The sequence below is a fragment of the Lycium barbarum genome, chromosome 9, assembly GCF_019175385.1.
Source record: "Lycium barbarum isolate Lr01 chromosome 9, ASM1917538v2, whole genome shotgun sequence".
Lineage (NCBI taxonomy): Eukaryota > Viridiplantae > Streptophyta > Magnoliopsida > Solanales > Solanaceae > Lycium > Lycium barbarum.
This window is the reverse complement of record NC_083345.1, coordinates 42,081,512-42,106,019: the sequence shown is the minus strand read 5'-3', so window position 1 is coordinate 42,106,019 and position 24,508 is coordinate 42,081,512. Positions and strand designations below refer to the sequence as shown.

The window sequence follows — 24,508 nt, the reverse complement described above, 5'->3', positions numbered from 1 at the left end:
TTGCGGGTCTATTTTTTTTCCCATTAGCAACAGTAACTAAACAACAACTAAAATGCAGAACCTTCAGTAAGTAGAACTTCAATGAATTCTGACCAGTTTTCCACTACCTGCAATATAAATAACATGAGGAGGATTCTATCAAAGGTTGAACTAAAACGACAATGGAATATAAAATTATAATAAATGATTTAATGGCATGAAATCATGTAACAGAGATTAACTAGTTTTAGCTACTTGCTATTTTATCACAAGCAAGTATTTTGGCTACGAACTTAAGCACTTAACCCCAAATAAGTAGCCACTAAATAAGAAGGCATAAATCAAACAACATAGGTGCATAGTCTACTACAAAATTCAACAAGTAACGATGAAAGTGGTAAAATAGGTTGAAGAAAACATATTGTAAAGAAAAACTGTGGTGTAAATCAAAACACTCAACCATCCATCAGAAATTTTTACACCCAAATCTTAAGCAAAATACAATAAAGATACAATAACACATGTTACTAAGCATTAGTCACTATCTGTTCCTTCTTCGAACTCTTCCTCATCCTCCTCAGTTTCCTCTATTTCATACTCTTCTTCAGTTTCATACTCTTGGATTTCATGTTGCTCTGGAAATAACCTATCAACGATGGGTTCATCCATTTCAATTGAATTCCCATTTAGATCATGTAAGAGTATATTTTCATCAATTGAAACATTCATATCTATCTCGTGGACTTCAACTTCTTCAACTTGGAATGGAATATTCAATTCTGGAGTTGTCACCACTTCCTTATCGGGTAATTCAACAACGTTTCGAGGTTTGACCTTCAACACAGCTACCCAATCATCCTTGTCCTTTCTCTTGCTAGGATTCAACACATAACACACTAGAGTTGCTTGCATCGCAAGAATAAAAGGTTCATGTTTTTTATATCGGCGACGATGGTTAACATCAACCAATTTGTACTGATTATGCTTTTTAACACCAACATCCAAAGTTGGATCAAACCATTCACATTTGAATAACACTGTTTTCTTTAAAGGATCTTCATGATATTCCACTTGTATAATCTCTTTTATCCGTCCATAGTAATCACCAAAATTTGGGACCGATATACAAACTCCACTATTCATTGTTGATCTTGCGCTACCATGACTGTCCGTGTGAAATTTGTATCCATTAATAAAATACACTGAATGACATGTAGCGCTTATTAATGGTCCATGAGCAAGACTACGCAAGAATTTATTCTCAATATGGTTGCATCAGACCTATTTAAAAAAATGTAAGACTTAGTTAAATTTCACATCCGAATTTAATAACATCTTGTATAAAAATCAATGATTATTGGAACTTACATATTCCTTGAACCATATAGAGAAATATGCTTCAAGGCTCTCATCTACCTTGAGATAGATCCGAGAATTCTCCTTACAAACGTTGCACATACATACTTCATTGTAACAATATAAGTTCAATAGAAAGTCATGATATATATGGGTATATTTATAATAATAATAAGAGAATTTAACTTTCAAATGCTACCTCACAAACGGTTCAACCTCTTTACAATTTAGTAAAATGTAAGTTTGGGCAGCCTTGATTTCTTCAAGGGATAAATTCCTCTTTTTTACTTCTCCCCATAGTCGACCTGGATGGGTGAATATTGATAAATTTCCTTCAAGATCTTCCACAGCATCACCATCATCATTACGATGCACATCGTGATTACGTGTCATGACATGAGGTTCAAAATAATGAGAAAACAATTGTGTTAACTCCTTCATCAAGTATGCTTCACAAATGGAACCCTCAACACTAGCTTTATTTCCAATCATTCTTTTAAGAGTTCCAAGGTACCTAAATAGATAAATGGATGAACCATTATATTAGAAAAGTTTTGCATAGCATACTTGTCATAATTTGAACATAAAGTTTCAAATTTACCTTTCAAAAGGATACATCCATCGATATTGTACAGGTCCAGCAATCTTTGCTTCATATGGAAGGTGCACAGGAAGATGTTCCATTGAGTCAAAAAACCCAGGGGGAAATATACGTTCTAATTTACACAAGATTTGTGGGATGTCTGCCTCTAATATCTCCATGTCATCCACTCCTAAAGTGGTTGAAGTAAGATCTTTAAAAAATAAGCTCAATTCTGTAAGTGCTTGCCACACATTACTAGGAAGTAGTTCACGGAAAGCAATAGGCATTAGTCGTTGCATGAACACATGGCAATCATGACTTTTTATGTCAAATAACCTTTTCGCATTTGTGTCTGGACATCTACCCAAATTCGAAACATACCCATCTGGAAACTTCAAACCCTTCACCCAATTGAACAAGATAGCTCTTTCTTCCTTGTCTATTGTATATACAACTTTTGGATATTTTCCACTAGTATCCTTTGCCAGCTGTGGTCGATCACAATATTTACCATATCTAGACGTGATTGTGATTGTCTTTGGTTTTGTTATCAATGTTTAGAACTGTATTAAATACATTATCAAAGACATTTTTTTCAATATGCATGACGTCAAGATTATGTCGAATCATGTTAGAACTCCAATAAGGAAAATCCCAAAATATGTTTCGCTTTTTCCACCCACAAGACTTATATATTTTCCGATTAACTTCCTGTGCATCTAACTCTGTTACTTTCCTTATCCCTAAGTCACAAATTTGGTTCAAAATTTCCTTTCCTATTCTATAGGATGGTGATAGTCTTTTCACAGTCTTACCTTTGAGAAAGTTTTTACGATCTCTCCTAAACGGATGATGTTGGTCAAGGAACATTCTATGACTGTCAAACCAAGATGTATTCCTGCCATGTTGTAATCTAAAGGATTGTGTTTCCTCCATACAATAAGGACATGCTAACTTGCCGGCAGTACTCCATCCTGATAACATAGAATATGCTAGGAAGTCACTGATTGTCCACATCAAAGCTGCCCTTAGTTGAAAGTTTTGCTTTTTCGAGATGTCAAATGCTTCTACACCTGTCTCCCATAACAAAGTCAATTCTTTTATTAGAGGTTGCAGATAAACATCAATTTTATATTTGGGATTGTTTGGCCCAAGAACAATGATAGTTAGGAACATATATGCCTCTTTCATGCACATTCCTGGAGGTAAATTGTATGGGGTGACAATCACTGGCCACGAAGAGTATTTCCTCCCAGACTGACTAAAGGGTTGGAAACCATCAGTATATAACCCCAACCTTACATTTCTTGGTTCAGCAGCAAAAAAAGAATGAGTTTCATTGAAATTCTTCCAAGCCTTAGATTCTGATGGATGACGCATTACCCCATCCTCTTGTGTATGCTCATGGTGCCATCTCATGTCGGCATCTGTAGCATGGGATGCATATAATCTTTGCAATCTAGGAATCAAAGGAAAATAACACATTTTCTTGTAAGGGCCCAATTTCCTTTTACGAGAGCCGACACGACGCTTATACCTCTGGTAGACACAGAATTTACAAGATGTAAGGTGCATCATCACCCCAATACAACATACATCCTGAATCACAACAATCAATCTTTTCAACTGGCAAACCCAAACTACGCACTAGTTTCTTAGTCTGATAATAGCTATCAAGCACTTTGTTATCTTCAGGTAAAGCCTCTTTCAACAATTGCATCATTTGGTTATAACCTCTCTGTGACATAGTATTCTCCATTTTAATATTTAACATCCTGGAGACTACTGCAAGTTGAGAGAGAGAAGAACCGGGATACAAGTCGGCATCAGCAGCTCGTAGCAAATCATAAAATCTCTGGGACTCAAGATTAGGCTCCTCCTCCATTGAAGGATTAGGATCCTCCTTCATTGAAGGATTAGGCTCCTCCTCCATTGAAGGTTCACAAGGATGATAAGAATCAGGTTCAATATTGCTATAAGATTGCGAACTCGAACCCTGACCAAAGTTGGGACCAGCTGCATCTAAGACCATTTGTCCGTATGGATTATCAAATCCCAATTCAGGTTGAGCACCACCGTGCAAATCATTGCCAGAAGCTATCTCATTGATCATATCTTTTTCCCCTTAATAATCCCAAACAAAATAGTTCTCAACAAATCCAAAATGAAAAAGGTGATATTGAACGATTTCAGCATCCATGTATTTAATGTTGTGACATTTTTTACATGGACATCTAACCTTGTCACCGCTCATGTAATTTCGTTGAGAACGTGCAAACTGAATAAAATTGTCCATACCGGTTACAAAGCTACGGTTTATACTCCCTCGGCCATCCAACTTCTCGTACATCCAAACACGCTCTAGATTATTCATGTTCCTATTAATGTTGAAATAAACAAAGCAATCAAATTAAAGTTCCATCTTCATATAATTAATACAACCAGGATGATCTCTAAATGGAAGAACAAGTTGAAATACCTTAATGAATCAAAACATATCATTCACCTTTTTCGTTAAAAAAAAAAATGAGAAACTAAAACAAAACATATTGATCATTTTTCTTCATAATAATGGTCAATAAAAGCTTTCACTAAAAACAAAAAAGAAACTTTTTCACCTTAATCACCTCAAATTCCAACCTCAAGTTTCCCAAAACAAGAACTTCAAAATAGTAGGCTTAAATAAATCCCAGAATACAACAAGTATAATCCAACAAACAACTCATCAATTGTAACTTTCAACAAAATTGTTGCTTTTTGCCTCAGCTTTATAACGCAGATTTTTAGTAGCAGTTTTTAGTTGTTAGAATGCAGGATTTAACCTAATAAAACAGCTGCTATTCAACTGCTTAAAATGCAGTATTTTACTACAAAAAACAGCAACTATTCAATTCCTAAAATGTAGCTTTTTACAAACAAAACAACAACTATTCAACTACTAAAATGCAGTATTTTAACAAACAAAACAACAAGTGTCTTGTAGTGGTAAAATACAAATTTTAGTAGCAGTTTTCAGTTGTTAGAATGTACAATTTAACCTCATAAAGTAGTTGCTATTCAAAGGCCTATTCAACTGCTAAAATGCAGTATTTTTACAAAAAAAAAAATAACAAGTGTCTTGTAGTGGTAAAGTACAGATTTTAGTAGCAATTTTCAATTGGTAAAATGCAGGATTTAATCTCATAAAGAAGCAATTATTCAACTGCTAAAATGCAGTTTTTAACAAATAAAACAAAGTGTGTGTTACAATGCAATTTTTAAATCCAAATGCAACAGATTTTAAGAGCTGTTTTCAGCCTTTTACCATAGAAATCAGCAGCTATTCAACTACTAGAATGCAGATTTTTATAAAAAAGAAAGCAACTATCCATATTTCCTATTTCAAAAGGAATTATCATATACCCTCTTATTGACTCCCACCTAAAAATCTTCCTCACTAATTATTGACAGAACTGTATCTTAAGTGACTACCTAAGTTTATCTTCACAAAAAAAAAAAAAAAATGACTACCTAAGTTTCTTTACAAACTTATTATAGCTCGAACAAGCAAATCCTACGTATCGATCTCATTTATTTATTTCTCTTTAGGCTCACTCGAAACTTACTATCCCAATTTTTCTAAATTGCTCTTAAAGATCCTTCAAAGGGTAAATTGCTCCCTCTCAAAAAATAATTATTCTCAAGCTTCAAACTTGAAACTTTTAGTTAAGAAGGGATGGACTCTTTATAATCTCACCACACCAACATATCAATCTGATATTGTTTTTACGTTTCAAGTATTAGTTGTATTTTTACCTAGCATTAACCTGAAAAGTTTATCAACACCAGCAAGTTAAGTGCTTAAACTGTTAAAGAATCAAAACTAGCAATATGCACAAATAACTAATCGGCTATCAAACACCTATTGTGATTATTAATCAGCTACCAAAGATAAAGAGCATGAATTCTTACAATCAAACTTAAGGCTTTCAAGCTTAAATGGCAACTCACAGGTAAATAAAAAAAGAACAAGATAAGAAACTACAACAATATTTGGACTATGAATAGCATGAAGAATGTTGATAAGGCTGAGTTTTGAAGAATCGAGTAAAAAACCCAGTTCACTAACATAGACTTCAAACATTGAAACTGAAATTCTAGAATCACAGAATATGAAGAATGTTGAGTTCTTCAAGCTCTTCTCGCAACATGAAGCAGAATAAAACAAGCTTTAAGCTCCAAATAATATAACCCAACAAAGTTTAGCCAAAGCAAAGGTTGAAATTTCTATTTTCATCAGATTTATGAGCCAAATAGAGATTCCCAACACTTAACATTGAAAAAAATTATAAACCCAACAGTTCTCAAGATACCCAACTTCGATTTTAGCAATAATAAACAAAAAAAAAAGACAGATTTATGCACAAACAAGACATACCCAAATTTCGTAACTTCTATTTCAGATTTAACTTCAGAGAAAACAAAGAAATAGACAAAGGAGACAGAAATTGCCCAGAAAACATAGAAAAAACCAATAAATACCTGTCCTTTAGCGAAAAGATGCAGCAGAAGAAGAGAAAAATGCAATAAAAGCCCTAGATTCACATTATTTTTTATCCCTTTCACGATTTCACCCTAAATTTACAGTAAAAGCTCTCTCTCTCTATCTGTGTTGGGTGTTTGAAGTGAGAAGAAGTATTTCCGTGCCCTAGGATATATCTTTTATTTTACCCTTACCGACGGAATTAACGACGGATTTTATGTTCCGTCGCTAAATAATACATTGACTTCTTCTAGCAATTAATATTACGATAGAAGTATCGGTTGCTGCAAATATAATTTTTTTTGAAGAAAATTTAAAATCCCAGCGACGGATTTTCCGTTGCTGAATCCGTCGCTAAGTATAAATAAAAATTGTCACACCACTTTTGTTGCTGAATCCGTGGTGAATTTTAAGGCGCCAAAATTTCGCGCTAATAATTAGCGACGGAGTTCATTTTTCGTAGCTAATCCGTCGCTATATAAAGAGCTAAAATTTTAATTGCATTTCTAGCGACGAAATGATTATTCCGTAGCTAATCCGTCGTTAATTGGCGACGGAATGTGGTCTGTCGCTAATATTCTGTCGCTAAACGCTGTTTTTTTAGTAGTGTAAATATATTAGGGTTTTCTTAGGTTTGGAGGACGAAAATAATGAGGATAAAATGTGCGGGACATTTATATAGAAGTAGAACAAAAGGGTTCCAGTGGTGCGGTTCGACGCGCGGGTCGACGACCCGTCAATGATCCGTTGACTTGCGCCGTCAATCAGCCATCGGAGATTTAAAGATGTCGGCGTGTCAACAGCGTGGGTTGACGCCACCGTCGACACTTCGACGGTCCGTCAAAGGGGACTGGTTTCCCTGAGTCTTTCCGGCTCGAGGCGATTCAGTTCGTTTAGCTTCTAATCCTATCGAATTGCAAAGAACACATGCTTGTACTTCGGTACACGGGGTAAGACACCATGATAGCTCAAAACTCGGGTACGAGTCTCCATTCTAAAGGCATACTCAACTAGGAAACCATGGGCTTTCTTACGATAAAAACGAGAGTCGTAACACGGCCAACTCCCTCATTCACAAAACTCACATCTACATTCTCTTGAACATTTTTAGTCACAACAAATACATCTTCTACCTCACCTGCACCAGAAGAACCTAATTTTTGACCAGGGGTTTGTGCGGTCATACCAACATCTCTGCCCTTACTCTCTGCATCATTTACGTCATTTTCCTCTTCTCCTTCTTTTTCAACTACCAATTTTGTTTTATTTTTGTCATCGCTAGCCGGAGTGCCTAACTCCTTAATTATCATCAATCTTCCCCCACACCCACGCACTCCCCCCCCCCCCCCCCCAAACCCAAATCACTGCCTCGTTGCCTGCTGGCGTATTGGACACAGACTCTTCATCAACAAGTTTTGAGACTTCTTGTTCTTGACCAGGTTTAGGGCCTCTTGGGAATCTTGCTTTGGGGAGTTTGGGAGTTTGAGGGAGACGCATCACCAATAGGTGTGGTCCAGTAAGACTCAATGGGAACATATTGTGAAGGGTTTTATGAGGTCGACATTGTGGGATGGTATGAATTTTGAAAAGTTATAAGTTTGAGGTTTTCTTGCCATTCGAATGAAACATAGAGAAGAGAGGATTGAAAAAGAGAGTGTGAGGAGGTTAACATGTGGGCGGGGATTTTGAAAAGGGTAGACACAATTTGGCAGTTAGAAACCACATCAATCAATGATTTTAATACCAAAATAGGTTCCAATGGGGAAAGGGATATACCCTGATTTTGAATTGAAAAATTCGCAGTTTGATTGGGTATGTAGTGGGTGGCACGGACTTGTAGTCAGCAAAATGGCTATGATTGACTCCACGTGCCGATTAAAACGGTCCAAATATACCCCTGAACTTTTAACTATAATTTAAAGTTATCATCACATTAAAACTCCATTAGAAATCAATGACAAATTGAGACTTTTCATGTCCGTTGGATAATATATATTAAGCCAAATGTTTATTGAAAAAGCTTAGATCTTATAGAATAGAAGCAATGTATACAGTCATACATCCACAGAACAAGAGAGGAAATTCTTAAGGAAACAGAAAAAGGTCCTACATAATAGGAGCAATTGTAAGATTTCATATCAAGCTAGTACTTTAGTAAGCTTCTCGTAAACTCATATGCCACCACACCCAGGCTATAGATATTAATAAATAAAAGTCTGACTTAAGCCTTTGATTCAGAAGCAGAAGCCATAGTTATTGGCTGAAAACCATGATCAAGACTCGCTTTCCACACTTTTTCGATGTCAAACATCATGTTCCCACACTCATGCTCATGCCAATCTTCAAGTGCGTGTAGAATTCCAGCTATTCGCCATGCGCTCATCACTCTTCTTGGTAGCCAATTCTATTGGTATAAAAAGAAGAAAGTTGAGATGCTTAGTGATCAATAAAAAGGATCAAATTAAGAAAAAAGAAATTAAGGGAATTGTAGAATGATTCTAACCTCACAAGAATCCACATTTTCAAAGTGTTTTGCAGTAATCATTGCTGGTGTGTGAAAGTAGAAGCAATCCTTGCGAGTTTTTCTTGGTGGGAATTGTGAAAATGGAATGAATAATGTTCCTTTTGGTGCTTTCAATTGTTCATCTTCACTCAATCCATCCCCTACTAGCCATATCTGCAATAAATAATGCTTTAATAAAAAACATTATATTTTTTTCGGTCATGTATAGAAAGTTTGTGTTATAAAACATGATTTTTCCACCTCATTCTCACCGAACTAGCTCACTGCGATAACGTATGACGGGAAGCAGGGCCTCACTGAAATGCTGGGAAACTTCCTAATTTTTTCGTGTGAAAACTCTACTATTTTTTCTTTTCTCACTAATTCAATCAAAATATCCGTGGGAATAGCCACTAAATATTTTCAGTGGGAAAATAGAGATTTTATAGTAGTGTTGTTTTTTAATGAATAATCAAGATTAACAATCTTTTCATTTCTTTTTGGCGTTTATACCTTTGAAGCATAAGTTTTTGAGGGAACCAAATTAGTTGCAGCTTCAGGAGTAAGACTTGCTTTGAGCTTCTTGTACTCTTCTTCTCGCAATGTGACGACCTATCACAATCATAATAAATGAGAGAAGGGGACACCAATGTGAGGAGATTAATTCAGTGTATAATGTCAACAGTTAAAGAGACCTTTACTCCTCCTTGACATAACGCTAGGGCAATGGCATTAGCAACTTTCGACAAATGTCCTCCAAGGACCAGTTGGGTAGTTCCTTTGGGAATTGAGTTTAGGACCACAGCAACAGCTAGGCTACTTCCATCTACTACCTTCACTTTTATTTGAGGATGCCTTCTTATGTAAAGCTCACCATTATTATTCAGTTGCTCGTCCTGCAAAAGTTTCATGTACATATATACAAGCATGAGATTAAATTTTTCAAATGTACAAAATAAGCATTATTTTATAAGTAGGCGTTTGGCCATGAAAATCAAATATTTTTTTCACTTTATTTGGAATTTTTAAGTTGGAATTGAAGATGGAATTGTGTTTAGTTATAGTTTTTACAAAGAATATTTGATTGTTTGAACATAATGAAAGTCAAAAAAGTGAAAAAGGTGAAAACAGGGTTTTAGGTGTACTTTTCTAAATTTCAAGCTATATCTGGAATTTTTATGGCCAAACATTAATTTTCATATAAAGTGAAAAAAAATTACCGGAAAAAGGTGAAAAATTCTCATGGCCAAATGGGTCCAAATTAATCTTAGATATATATGTTAACTTACTTGCCTGATTTAAGAGTCCAAGGCTCAAAACTTTTATGCCTTTTTGGTCTGCTTCCATGATAGCTCCTTCAATCAAGTTATTAATCGTCTCTCTTTGCCATTGCATGAAGTACTGGAATGAAATCAACAGTTAGGCTGATAAAAATTAAATAGTACTAGTAAACATAATGAAAATGTCAATAATTATTAGTATAAGTACTTACCTGTACGCGATATTTGGGGATTGCCCAAGTTTGCAAATTGAGATTCTTGAACACATTTCTCTCAACAGTAAATGTGTGACCATAAATCCAAGTAACCATCATAGACCACAATGTGACAGGCCACATTAACCAGAAATACCACTTAGAAGTGTAGGGTTCTGAGGCAAAAGAAGCAAACCCTAGCCTGAGATGGTAAATGGATTCTGGGGTTGTTAGATGTGTTAAATGCACCACATCTGGCGATTTGCCTTGCCTTTCAAGTGATTTTTCATATAATGTGTCTGAAGATTTGTCCAATGTATCGTAGATATAATCATACATTGGCATGAAAAGTGAGTAATTCGTCCTAAATTGAGTGTGATGGAGTGAATGGTACCTGTGTAATCAAAATAACTGCAGTTAGCTGAATTCATTGAGGAAAATCAAATTCTTCAGAAATTTGAGAACTTCTATGACACATATAGGTAGATGAATCTTATCATATTGTATAACATTAAGATACGTCTAATGCATCATTGATTCCATACCTAATTAGTCATAAGGTCTTCCTAAATTTCTGCATACAAACATTTGTAGCTACGTGCATGCATAAAATTGATGAATGAAGGACAACAAATATATCTTGGTGCACCAAATGAAGATAAAAGATGAGACAAATAAAGGTAGAATAATAAGAGACTTACGAGGGTGTATACATCAAGTACTTGAGAGGAGGGAAGATGGAGAACATCCACTTGGGAATGATCTCAAAGTTGCAATGTCCCAAGTTATTCATAAAATCAATATAAGTGATATATCCACCAAATGAAACTATTGAAGCAGTCCCCGTTAGCACAGTTGTGAGCTGTGGTATGGCAAACAACAAGAAGTATGCTATGTGCTCTGCAAATGGATGAATCACAGCTGCCAAAAACAAAAACAAAAAACAGAAATTTACTTTTGAATGCAAATAATAAATACCACATGGTTTGCATTTTTCTTATTCTTTTGAGAGGCTAACATTATAATTGCAACCGTCCATATGTTAGGAAACATGACTTATTAGTCCATGTATTATCAATGTTAAGAACTTCCACTTTGGAGAAAAGTATAAGTACTTCTTAACTTGTCTCGTATTTACAGTTACACAACTATATTTTGAGCTTGTCCAATTATCACCTGAACTTTCTTTAAATAGAATAAATACCCCTTAAAACTCCCCATCGAAAAAGTTCATAGGGTATTTAAAAACTTCCACTTTTCTAACCACCTATATATTGATAGGTCAGGCCAATTTAAATAGTCACAAAGAGCCAACAAATATATAGTGCATGACATATTCTAATTATAAAAATGTGGAGACAAGTTTTTTTTTTCTTGTTGTGATCAAATGCAAGAAAACATTTTTGAGATATTAACTTCATCCCATCTGTGTTTAAAAAAAAAAAAAAAAAACATTCCCAAGACTCTTGGTAGAGTTGTATATTATTATTGAAAGCAATAACTGCCGGACTAGACCTTACCCCTAATATACAACCACTGATTGCAAGCCATCAGAGGAAAAAAAGAGAGAGAGAGAGAGAGAGAGAATGCTTATTAAGTAGGTGCATTTTTGGCCCCTTCATAACGTGGAGTCCGGAACCAAAATGCCCCCAAAAAAATCACTTTGAACTAAAATACTCCAACAAAAAAAAATGTTACAAAACTACCTTTAGCGCAATATTTTACTGCGTTATAGAAGCTGTTTAAAAAAAAATCTATAACGCAGTAAAATACTGTGTTATAGAAACAGTATCAAAAAGAAAAAATTGGCCAACTTTATTTTTTGCAACACTTAGTGTTTTTTTCCATACTTTGACCAATGATTAGTCGTGTGTCAAGACTCCGAAACGTCAATATTTTATATAGAACCTGATATTTTTTTTTTGCTTACAATAATGTAGGCTCAATACATCAAGGATACGTAAACGTTCGGATCGTCATTTTAGGGGTTGAAAAGGTGCCCGAAGTAAGTTTTATTTGTAAACTTTAGGTTTAAGTGTTCTATATACATAGACGTCCATTTTTGTTTGAAGACTTGTTGTCATTAGCTTAAGGTTTTTTATTTTTAGGGTTTAGATTTATTGAAAATAAAGTCGTTGCCAAAAGGTCTTTAACTGCTTTAGCGCAGTATTTTACTGCGCTAAAGAATTTTTTTTTTTTTGTTTGTATCACGCAGTAAAATAGCGAGCACAAAAAAAAAAATTGGCAATTTTTTTTTTGTTTTGCAACACTTAGTGTGTTTTTTCATACTTTGACCAACAATTAGTCGTGTGTCAAGACTCCGAAACATTAATATTTTATATAGAACCTGATATTTTTTTTCTGCGTACAATAATGTAGGCTCAATACATCAAGGATACGTATACGTTCGGATCGTCATTTTAGGGGTTGAAAAGGTGCTCGAAGTAAGTTTTGTTTGAAAAAACTTAGTGTTTGACTGTAAGGTTATTTTAGTCAACTTTATATGTCGAGAAAATTAGTCAGCTTTATTTTCAAAAATTGAAACCGCAGAAGTGAAATTGACATTCACAGCTACATTACCCCGGGATTTTTACGTTGAAATCTATTGCGTATCATCATCTTATAAGTAAATAAAACTGAAAATTTCAGGCCAATTTGGGGGAAAATTAAAATTGAATGGGATAAAAGGTGTTTTTTTTTAAATCGGCTCGGCCAAACCGCCTTGTGGCCATTTGTCCGCATAGATCTCGAAAAAATACGCAAGTTAAAAAAAACGCGTAAAACGGACGTCCAAGCGCAAAGTTATGACCATCTAAAGTTTGACCACTTTACAACTAGTTTTTCTCCCTATATTTTTAGAATTATATTTATATTCAAAACAAAGTTATGCCTTGATTAAAAAATAACACGCTTAAATCAAAACCTTAAAAAATAAAACACTTAAACCTTAAACAAAACTTACTTCGGGTACCTTTTTAACCCCTAAAATGACGATCCAAATGTTTACGTATCCTTGATGTATTTAGCCTACATTATAGTACGCAAAAAAAATAAAATCAGGTTTTATATAAAATATTGACGTTTCGGAGTCTTGACACACGACTAATCGTTGGTCAAAGTATGGAAAAAACACTAAGCGCTGCAAAGAAAAGATTTATTAAAATAAGATGTTGCGATCTTTTTATGGAAAAAAATACACTAAGTTCCGTAAGTGTGTTATTTTTTAATGCGTAACTTTCTTTTGAATATGTTGCAAAAAAAAAAAAAATCGCGTAAATCGGACGTCCGAGCGCAAAAAACCGCGTATATTCGAAATAAAGTTACACTTTAAAAAATAGCACACTTAAATCTAAACCCTAAAAATAAAACACTTTAAGCTAATGACAACAAGTCTTCAAACAAAAATGGACGTCTATGTATATAGAACACTTAAACCTAAAGTTTACAAACAAAACTTACATCGGACACCTTTTCAACCCCTAAAATGACGATCCGAACGTTTACGTATCCTTGATGTATTGAGCCTACATTATTGTACGTAGAAAAAAAATCAGGTTCTATATAAAATTTTGACATTTCGGAGTCTTGACACACGACTAATCATTGGTCAAAGTATGAAAAAAAAACACTAAGTGTTTCAAAAAATAAAGTTGGCCAATTTTTTTTTTTTTTGGTACTGTTTCTATAACGCAGTATTTTACTGCGTTATAGAATTTTTTTTTAACAACTTCTATAACGCAGTAAATTACTACGCTAAAGCAGTTAACGACTCCGTCTCCGTGAACTGCTTTAGCGCAGTAAATTACTGCGCTAAAGGTAGTTTTGTAACATTTTTTTTGTGTACTTTGGTTCAAAGTGATTTTTTTGGGGGCATTTTGATTCCGGACTCTCATAACGTGCAGCCATCAGAAAGTGGGACATAGTTTTAATGTGCGAATTTTGAATAATTAGCATAGTTAACACCCCCGTTATGGCAAAAACTCAGAATAACCATACTGTTTTATCAGATACATATAGTAGCCACTCGGGTCTTCCTTATCTATTTTATTAACCCCCACCCCCCTACTCCCCTTTTCTCTTTCTTATCTCCAAAAAGTCCCAAACCCTTTTTTACTCCCCCTTCACAATCTTCAGTAGTCCTTCAATGGCAGCCAACAGCGAAAAAATTTAGCTCCCTTCCTCAACGTCGCAGATCGTCACAACATCATCAGAGAATTCTTCTTTCTCTATTTTTTAGATCTGCATTGGAACTTTTTTCCCAGATCAATGTTTTTTTTTTTTTGAAGTGTAACAGAGGTGTCTGGAGAGAAGAGAATGGAAAAGAAATTTTGACTTTTTTTTTTTTTTTTTTAAATATACTTATTTGGGTAAGGTGAACTCAATGATAATAGAGTATAATTAGTGCATAATAAGTGTATAAGCCGTGTATAGTGAATACATACTGATTATACACAAATTATGCAGTGCCTATTCATCAATTATGCACTGTATATTCAGTATATAATATGTATAAGTAATATATATTGGCTTTAGACTGAGGAAATGTGGAAGTTTGGTTGATTTCTGAATTGGTGGGTTTTGGTCTTGTATAATGTTGAAGCTGACTTTTAGTCCTGTGATTCTGAAGTTGAAAGGCACTTTTATTTAGTTTGATTTGCCCTTTTCAAGTTTTTGAGTGTTGGAATGAATCCTTGTAGAGAGTTTGTCGATGCTGCCGACTTTGTTTTCATTTTTGTTGGCACGAGGTTATATGTTTTTATGGCTATTGTTAGTAAATCATATCAGTTAATTAATACTCCCCCCGTTCCATATTAATTGTCCACATTATTAAAAATATTCGTCCTAAAATATTTGTCCATTTACAAAATTAAGATAGAATTAATTAATTTTTTTCTATTTTGACCTTGACATTAATTGTTTTTTAAAATAACTAATATTGATTAGAGTTCAATTAATGGAGGGAGATAAGAATAATATAGTAAAAGTACACTTTTATTTATGATTTCTTAAAGGGCGTGTAAAAGGAAAAGTAAACAAGTACTATGGGACGGAGGGAGTAATGTGTTGATGAATTCACATATAAATAGTTAATTAATTATGTCCGAGCATCTTGTCAGTGTCTGTCATACTAGGCCTAATTATTACTTTTGTTTTAATTTATATGATGGTGTTTGCTGGACATGAAATTTAAGGAGCCGATTGGACTTGGTTGAAACCATGGTTTGAAATCATGGTTTGAAACCATGATTTGAAATCATGTTTGAATATGTAATTTGAATATCTTAAGTTGTATTTTCTCTTATAGACATAAAGACCTCACAAGTTGTGAAAACTATCAAAACATTCCCAATTCTTATACAATCTTACCAAATAAGCAAGTCATAGTTCATAACAAAATTAATACGCTACTAGAAGACCTTTCCAAAAAATACATCAATTGATCAAACTTTAATTCAATAAAAATGAAAATTTAACATGAATAGTAATGTAACTACTCTTTAATATAATCCTCTCACATGGTAGACATAAATAAAGGTTGGTGAAAGTTAATGAGGTTGGTAAATGGTCGGTGGGAGTAATTGTTAAAAATATTTATCAACTTATGGGTCTTGTTTTATAAAATATAAACTTATGGGTCAAGTTTTATATTTAAAATTTTTGAAACCCTAAATCATGCCTTTTTGGACGATTTGGTGTTTCAAACCATGGTTTGAAACCATGAGATGAAATGCATGTCCAAACGCTGGTTTCATCTCATGGTTTCAAATCGCATGTCCAAACGCCTACTTAAAAAATTAAAGAAGACGTAACCAAATATATATGAAGTATGAAAAGTATTCTTTTAAATGCACAATATTGAGAGTTTCACGTATCTTTTCATTTTAAATGAGTGGCGAGTAGGGTCCTAACAAGTCATATTGTTGAAATGAGTCATTCTTTTTTTAATATACTAAAAAAGAAAGCATGTAACATAAGATGGTACATAAGGAGTACTATTATTAACTCTAGGAGGTTCTAATATGTGTTATGAATCTCTTTTGAATTACTAGGTTCTAAGTTAATAATTTATACATGTTAAATTGATTATTTTAAAATAAATATATAGTTTGGATCAAAACTACTAAATTCTCCCGAACTTGTGTCATCTACTCTACCTCTGCCTCTAATATGCTAACAAAAAAAACTTCTGTCCTTTCATTTTATGTAATGGTATTTGATTAGCTCGAAGTTTAAGAGAAAAAGAATTCTAGCACATACTAAAGATATCCTTAAATTTGTGGTGCACAATATGTCATGATATTTCTATGGCTATAAAATGTGAAGTTTAAAATTAAATTTTTTAATATATAACTATGTCGTTCTTTCAGGAATATACTAGGAAAAAGAGTGTTATATATATATGCAAATAGAGGGAGTAATACAAATTATGCTTTTGGAAATTAAGCAATATAATTGTGGAAATGGAGGATGACTTACAAGTAATGGGTTCAGTAACAATGGATGAATGGTGATGAGAATGGTAGCGAGAGTAAAGAAAGTGGTGGTGGAAAGCTCTGTGAAGCCAATAGTAGAGAAATTCAACAGGACCAATATGGAGTAAGGCTGTCATAATAATTCCATCAGTCCTCCAGAAAGGCAAATGATGAGACTGCTCCAACTTCATATATCCATAATAGAACAACAGTCCGTTAAGTATGATCTGATCATCCCTGCAAATATTAAATAAGTTATGCCATGTTATATATAACTATAAAGAAAACAAAAATTAGTTATGAACTTCATCGCTAATTCATCACGAAATTACTCGTAGTTAACATAATTATATGATTATTTACACTATTTGGTGCGAAATAGGATTAGTAATGGATTTTCCTATTTACCTACGGAATATATACACACACACTACTAAAAATACAAGAATTAGCGACGAACAAATTCCGTAGCTAAATAGGAAAATCCACTACTAATCCTCTTTAGCTCATTTTACTTGTCATGTTGTCTTTTGCATGAGTTTTTTAAGAAAACGTCGATTAGAATTATAATTTGACTAATTTACCTTATTCATTATTTGATCTCCATTTGATATATATTTTTTACGACATTAATCTCTTTTCACATTTATTAGAGTAAGAATAAAAATAAAAAAGTAATTAAATTCTATCTTATTTTAAAATGCAAATATTTTAAGTATATTTATTTTAGTGAACATAACAAATAAATGACATGGCGGAATAGCAAATACAACAGTTTAATATCTAGATTAGATCTCAGGCAAATATAAAAAATGAAAAAAAACTGTATGGTTTGACTACTTAACTTTTTGAAGAAAAACAATTTCATTTGCTCCACTAATGAATTGATACGCACGTGGCAATGAATCTATCATTATTGACTTAATGAGATACTTTAGAAATTACATGAATATTGTTTGATTTTTTAATATGAAGTACACTTTTTTTTTGACATTATTAATTTGCACTATTTTTATGCATATATATATATATATATATATATATATATATATATATATATACTATGTTCAAAACACGATTAATATAACATTGTAGTTTGTACTCCGTATCTAAAACTTTAGTATATTAGTGTTTACTACGAATACAAAGTCTGCACTTTTTTTGACATTATTTTTTTTTAATATGGGGTTCACTTTTTTTTTATATTGCTTGATTTTGTTAATATGTGGTCCACTTTTTTTTACTGTGACTTTGGAGATGGCGGGTTCCACTTTTTTTTTTTTTTTTCTTATTTGATATATTGCTTGATGTTGTTTAGTATGAGGTCCGCCCTTTATGGGGTGCACTTTTTTGATTTTTTTGGACATTACTAGTTTGTACTATTTTTATGCATATAATATATATACATATACTATGTTCAAAACACGATTAATATAACATTGTAGTTTGTGCTCCGTATCTAAAACTTTATTATATTAGTGTTTGCTACGAATACAAAGCCAGTACTTTTTTTTTAACATTATATTTTTTTTTAATATGGGGTTCACTTTTTTTTTTTTTTTTTTATATTGCTTGATTTTGATAATATAGGGTCCACTTTTTTTTCCCATGAGTTTGGAGATGGTGAGTTCCACTTTTTTTTCTTCCTTTTTTTTATTGCTCGGTGTTATTTAGTATGGGGCCCACCCTTTTTTTTAAGGGACAACGGACGACGAAGCATGGGTCTATGCTTTATATAGGTTCTTCTTTTATTTTTTATTTTTATTTTTTATATTGCTTGTTGTTGTTTAGTATGGGGCCCACCCTTTTGGACATTATTAGTTTGCACTATTTTTATGCATATAATATATATATATATATATATATATATATATATATATATATATATATATATATATATATATATATATATATATATATACACACACTATGTTCAAAACACGATTGATATAACATTGTAATTTGTGCTCCGTTTCTAAAACTTTATTATATTAGTGTTTGCTACGAATACAAAGTCTGCACTTTTTTTTTTGACATTGTTTATTTTTTTAATATGGGATTCACTTTTTTTTTTTTTATATATATATTGCTTGATTTTGTCAATATGGGATACAATGTTCAAAACACGATTAATATAATATTGTAGTTTGTGCTCCGTATTTAAAACTTTATTATATTAGTGTTTGCTACGAATACGCACGTGGCCATGAATCCATCATTATTGACTTAATGAGATACTTTGGAAATAATATGAATATTGTTTGATTTTTTAATACGGGGTGCACTTTTTGTTTTTGGACATTATTAATTTGCACTATTTTTATGCATATATATATATATAAATTATGGGGCCCACAATTTGTTTTTGCACTTTTGTTTTGACATTGTTCGTTTTTTTAATATGAGATTCACTTTTATATATATATATATATATATATATATATATATATATATATATATATATATATATATATATATATTGCTTGATTTTGTCAATATGGGATACTATGTTCAAAACACGATTAATATAACATTGTAGTTTGTGCTCCTTATTTAAAACTTTATTATATTAGTGTTTGCTACGAATACGCACGTGACAATGAATCCATCATTATTGACTTAATGAGATACTTTGGAAATTACATGAATATTGTTTGATTTTTTAATATGGGGTGCACTTTTTTTTTTTGACATTATTAAGTTGCACTATTTTTTTAATATTAGTTGTTGTTTAAGATATATGGGGCCCATAATTTTTTTTTATTAAATTGGAACGGATATATATATATATATATATATATATATATATATTAGAATTATGGGGCCCACAATTTTTTTTTAAGATTAGTTGTTGTTTAATATATATGAGACCCACAATATATTTTTATTAAACTGGAACGGACGACGAGAAAGTGAGCCCAACCGGCTCTTCTTAATAGTAGAAATATATATATATATACACACTTCCTTATTTATGTTCATTTTAATTTCCTCTTCTTGGGACCGTTTTGGAAAGGGGCGAAGCTAGATATTTGTAAGGGGTTCGATTGAATTGGTATTATGATTATAGGCTTATAGCAAATAAATAGCCACTACAAAGAAAACAAGATTAACGACGGACAAATTTCGTAGCTAAATATATGGTAGTATTCATTGCTAATCATATTTAGGTACGGATTACCGACATATTATTTAAAAATTCTCTTTGTTACGGGTAATTTAGCGATGACATTCACAGCTTATTTCTGCTTTTTTGGTATTGACTAGCGAAAAATAATTTTGTTAGTTATATACGGATTGTTGAATTTCCATGGCACAAGGGATAATTGTAGTATATAGTGATAAAGGGGGTTTAAAAGCTGTTGTAAGTTACAAATTCAAGACATTCTAGTTTTTTTTCTTTTAAATCGTGTAGGCATGCATAAACTTCTGGCGTTATGACTGTCTTGGTACAAGTTCAATTTAACAACTTAGTTTTCTTGCATGCAAGATGCCAGGGCATGCCCACATGTCCTAGTGCAAAATTTTCAATTCTTAGAAGATAAAGCTTCAAGGATGACAGAACGAGAGTGGATAAGATTTCCAAGATTACATCTTTAGCTTTGGAAGATTTAATGGTGTAAAACACAATTAAATTACCATTATTTTTTCTCGAGTTTCGCACAACAATTATCAGTTATTCTTTTTTTTTTCTACCTGAACCATCACTATTTATGTATTAAAGCACATCTCCAGTTTTGATATGTAGTAAGATACACCTTGATATTTGAACTATCATCGATCATCTACTCAACTAGGTGTGTTTTAATATATACTAGTGATAGTTCAGGTAGGAAAAAGTGACAGTCTAGGTATATTTTGACCAATATCTCGCTTGATAAAAGATCTATACTTTGGGAAAGTTAGGCACAAAATTGGTCCTATAGCCACAAGGTGGAGTATTTAATTATGCGCCGCGTACGGGCTGCTTATTGAATGATGTGTCTGTACACTACAACAAAATATATTTTTAGCGGCAATTAATTTACGGAAATAACTTAATTGCCGTTAATTATATTCTAGAATCAATTATTACCGGCAATACCAAACTTTAGCCCTAAAAATAAATGCCACTAAAGGCTTTATCGACCTTGGAATGTTTTTGTAGCAATAACTATTGCTGCTAAAAGAAAAATATATTGTCACTAAAAGTCTCTTTTGGTGTAGTTGTACGCCCATGCAAGGAAGTTAATGTCTTTTTCACAAAACTAACTTTCATGTATACCCCCACCAACTCCTTAGAGCCTGTTTGGATTGACTTAAAAAAGCAACTTATAAGCTGTTTTCAGCTTATAAGTAAAAAAATAAAATAAGTTGGGGTAGGTCAACTTATTTTATTTTTTTGGCTTATAAGCTGTTTTCAGCTTATAAATTACTTTAGATAAGCTAAGCCAAATTGACCCAATTATATTTTTGAGCTTATTTTAAGCACAAAATGACTTTAAGCTGGCCAGCCAAACACTCAAAAAAGCTAAAAATAATTTATAAGCTAGTTTCAGCAACTTATAAGCCAATCCAAACGGGGCTCTAATCTCCACAATTAGAGCTTTGGGCCTATTATGCAATTCCTCAATTAAAAATATCTTCGGTAGAGCCAAATGTTTCTCATAGAATAATTAAGGCTCTTAAATTTTGCCACAACGTTATCATGTGATAGGAGAGAGGAGGGGCTTATTACTGCATTGGCGTCTAATAAAAGCTCAGACAGGTGCTTTTCTACGAGGCGGGGGGGGGGGGGGGGGGGGATTAAATAAAAAGATTACGGGCTTCATTTCGTTTTATCTCAATTGCTCCAAATTTAGCTCTTGTTACTGAAAAGCCCACATACGGCGAAAACTTTTTGTTGCCGTTGGAAAAAAGAAAAACAGTTTCTGCCACTATTTAATAAAACACTTACTCCTTATGTCCTAACTTATGTGGTATAGTTCAATTTTTCAGAGTCAAAGTTCCTAAATTTGATCGTGAATTCGACATAAAATCTTTCAAGTTTTTTAAAAGAAAATTCACATATTTGAAAATTACGCAAGAAATACTATAAGTCACACTAATTAACAATCATAAATATGCAAAAGGTATGAAAAAATTACAGTAAAAAAAAAAACTCGTTTAATTCTAAAAATTCGAAAGATGTCACATAGATTGGGTTGGGTCACCGACACTATAACTTATAAGTTTTATTTGAAGTGTGATGAGGTAGTTTCACTCTCCAAAAGAAAATAATACTCGTTTATTAAAGGAAACAAAGATGGCATGTAAGGGACTATAGTAATAAGTTTTCTAGAAGCTTTGTTGAACATAATACTATGTAAAGGGTACGTACGTACCAATTTCTTTCTCTGTCAACCTGATCAAATTCAATGCTCTTATCAACAATTAGATTATCACCCTTTGCAGTTCTGTAGCGAGATAAGGATATCCATATCTGGTTGTGAAGCATTCGGACTAGTAGAAATGGGAATATAGCTAAGTATCCAAAATCCCTCTTGCTTTCATCTTCGCTCATGAAGAATGAGTGGATGCTATGTGCCACAAATGGTGCCAAAACAACGTACTACACATTCAAACAAAATAAAGCACTGTCAATAATAATATTGATGACATATAATTCAACATAAATTGATTGTTGAAATAATTAGAAAAGAGAAAAAGAACAGCAACACGTGGTGTTAAAATTAACGCCGGGACTTGTGCAAAGTGCAATATACCACATATCGGTCTCTTTCCTTTTACGTATTCAAGGAATAAGTGCTTATTAGCAGAACAGAAAACAGAAGAAGATAGTTCCTTAAAACCCAACAACTTAAATATAGTGATAATGGTCCAAAGTACAGCTAAATTATCTATTTTTTTTTGTTTCGCGAGTTTCACACTCTAACTATCAGATATTTTTCTTTTTTAACTGACCTATCAGCATCTATGTATTAAAACATGCCTAGGTGCACGTGTTTACGAGAGGAAAAGGAAATAACTGATAGTTGGCCTAATAAGCCTCGAGGTATATTTTAATACATAAATGGTGATAGTTCAAATATAAAAAGGGGATAACTAATAGTCGGATGTAAAACTCAGAAAAAAATGATAGTTGACGTTTGTTTTTTACCATTAACTCTTAAGCATACATGTTTAAGAATATAGTTTACTCTCTACGGAGATATTTGGACTATGAAAAGGAGAATTATGAAGAGATTGAATTCAAGATAAACCACGTAAAGAAATTAAGGAAGAGTACCTTGAAATTCCCAAGCCATGTCCATGGCCATTCCGTGAGAATGCCAGGTTTAGTAGCCATGTTGATTGTATTTGCTAACCAAAAGATTGTTAAACTAATTAGCACTCCAAGCTTTACCCAAAATGCCCTAGCTGTGCCTTTGCTATGATAATAGGAATGCACTATATAGAACTCTCGTGTAAAGGCAGAGTAAATATTGTCATTAATATGCTCTCAACGCTCCCTTGTAGTAGGTGTCCACGTGTCGCTTTCACAACCTTGATCCTGCAACAATCACTTTTACTATTCATCTTTAATTTGCTGGCTCCATCTTGCACAAATTCTCTCCGAAGATTTTGCACCATGCATAGGTCTAATTTTGGATGTGGAATATCTGTGACCGTTGTTATAAATAATTAATTGACCACGACCTTGTTTAAGTGATTTGAGTGGATCTAAAGATTGAGTAACTAGCCCCGCTCGTTGGGCTTTTACTTAACGAGATCTTTTACTTAATCTTAATCTAAGTTCAGTATGACAGTATGTGCGTTGTTTTTAACTTTTTTACTGTTACCTAGTGAGATTTTTACACCTTTATAATTACTTATTGTTTTTTGTAATGCACTTTTATTGAAGGGAAAAGGGTAAAAAAATACCCCTCTACTTTGGGAAAAGACACTACTAGAAAAAGATATTTTTCCCACCGACATTCAGTGGGAAAGTTGTGTTATAAAACATGATTTTTCACCTCATTCGCATCGAATTAGCTCACTAGGTAAACGCATGGTGGGAAACAGGTCCACACTGAAACGCTGAGAAACTTCTTACTTTTTTCCGTGTGAAAACATTACTATGTAACTTTTTCCCACCAACTTTAGTGAGAAATAACCACTAAACATTTCCAGTGGGAAATTAGTGGGAAAATAGAGATTTTTTAGTAGTGAGGGCTAAAAATATCCCCGTTATGATTTTGGGTCAAAAAAAACCCCTCCCGTCATTAAAGTTATCAAATATACCCCTGTCTTAATGGAAATCTCCAAATCCCCAAAAATAACACGATTTCATTTTTTTAAATCCGCTCCATCGTTAAACTCGACCCAACTATATACTAACCAAATGGGATGATAATTTTCTGGGGGAACTTTCTGAATCACCCTCTCTAGCTCGCTTAATGGGCTGAGAAAGATAGTCCAAAGTGGTCGGAATACCATAGCTTGAGAAGTAACCATCAGAGTTAATATGTGCAAGAAACTCCGTCGGTGAACTGTTCTGCCTGAGAAAATTACTACTACCACCACCGGATGATTCAAATAGACCCGGATAGCCAGTGGGTCCACCGGTTGTGGGTTTAAGGTCCGGTGGACCCGGGAG

At 33.2% G+C, this 24,508-nt stretch overlaps 3 protein-coding genes across 3 annotated transcripts; all 3 read right to left on the bottom strand.

Annotated features, from left to right (window-relative positions):
* Window positions 1–513: 513 nt before the first annotated feature.
* LOC132611895 (uncharacterized) lies at window positions 514–3,403 on the bottom strand. Its single transcript, XM_060326254.1, has 4 exons — window positions 2,495–3,403; window positions 1,937–2,406; window positions 1,535–1,849; window positions 514–1,222 (listed from the first exon to the last, which is right to left on the bottom strand). The coding sequence occupies exons 1-4, from the start codon at window positions 3,401–3,403 to the stop codon at window positions 514–516; spliced, it is 2,403 nt and encodes an 800-aa protein (XP_060182237.1).
* On the bottom strand, window positions 1,960–6,648 carry LOC132611443 (uncharacterized). The gene is made up of 2 exons (XM_060325878.1): window positions 6,440–6,648; window positions 1,960–4,296 (listed from the first exon to the last, which is right to left on the bottom strand). Exon 2 carries the CDS (start codon window positions 4,029–4,031, stop codon window positions 3,474–3,476), a length of 558 nt encoding a protein of 185 aa, XP_060181861.1. The 5' UTR covers window positions 4,032–4,296; window positions 6,440–6,648; the 3' UTR covers window positions 1,960–3,473.
* A 1,783-nt stretch (window positions 6,649–8,431) lies between these two features.
* LOC132611441 (very-long-chain aldehyde decarbonylase CER1-like) lies at window positions 8,432–23,450 on the bottom strand. Its single transcript, XM_060325876.1, has 10 exons — window positions 23,159–23,450; window positions 22,254–22,480; window positions 16,895–17,127; window positions 11,119–11,338; window positions 10,436–10,811; window positions 10,237–10,344; window positions 9,639–9,839; window positions 9,457–9,555; window positions 8,944–9,117; window positions 8,432–8,844 (listed from the first exon to the last, which is right to left on the bottom strand). The coding sequence occupies exons 1-10, from the start codon at window positions 23,216–23,218 to the stop codon at window positions 8,662–8,664; spliced, it is 1,881 nt and encodes a 626-aa protein (XP_060181859.1). The 5' UTR covers window positions 23,219–23,450; the 3' UTR covers window positions 8,432–8,661.
* Between the last annotated feature and the right edge of the window lie 1,058 nt (window positions 23,451–24,508).

Excerpts from the sequence above, each read along its gene's own strand:
- LOC132611443 (XM_060325878.1), bottom strand. The coding sequence starts at position 4,031 with ATGATCAATGAGATAGCTTCTGGCAATGATTTGCACGGTGGTGCTCAA.
- LOC132611895 (XM_060326254.1), bottom strand. The coding sequence starts at position 3,403 with ATGTGTTATTTTCCTTTGATTCCTAGATTGCAAAGATTATATGCATCC. Across the intron at positions 2,407-2,494 it reads AAAAAAATGTCTTTGATAAT|CTGGCAAAGGATACTAGTGG; the intron begins GTATTTAATACA and ends GATCGACCACAG. Across the intron at positions 1,223-1,534 it reads GAGGTTGAACCGTTTGTGAG|TCTTGCTCATGGACCATTAA; the intron begins GTAGCATTTGAA and ends ATTCTTGCGTAG.
- LOC132611441 (XM_060325876.1), bottom strand. The coding sequence starts at position 23,218 with ATGGCTACTAAACCTGGCATTCTCACGGAATGGCCATGGACATGGCTT. Across the intron at positions 22,481-23,158 it reads CATGGCTTGGGAATTTCAAG|TACGTTGTTTTGGCACCATT; the intron begins GTACTCTTCCTT and ends TTGAATGTGTAG. Across the intron at positions 17,128-22,253 it reads GTTGACAGAGAAAGAAATTG|GGATGATCAGATCATACTTA; the intron begins GTACGTACGTAC and ends TAATATTTGCAG.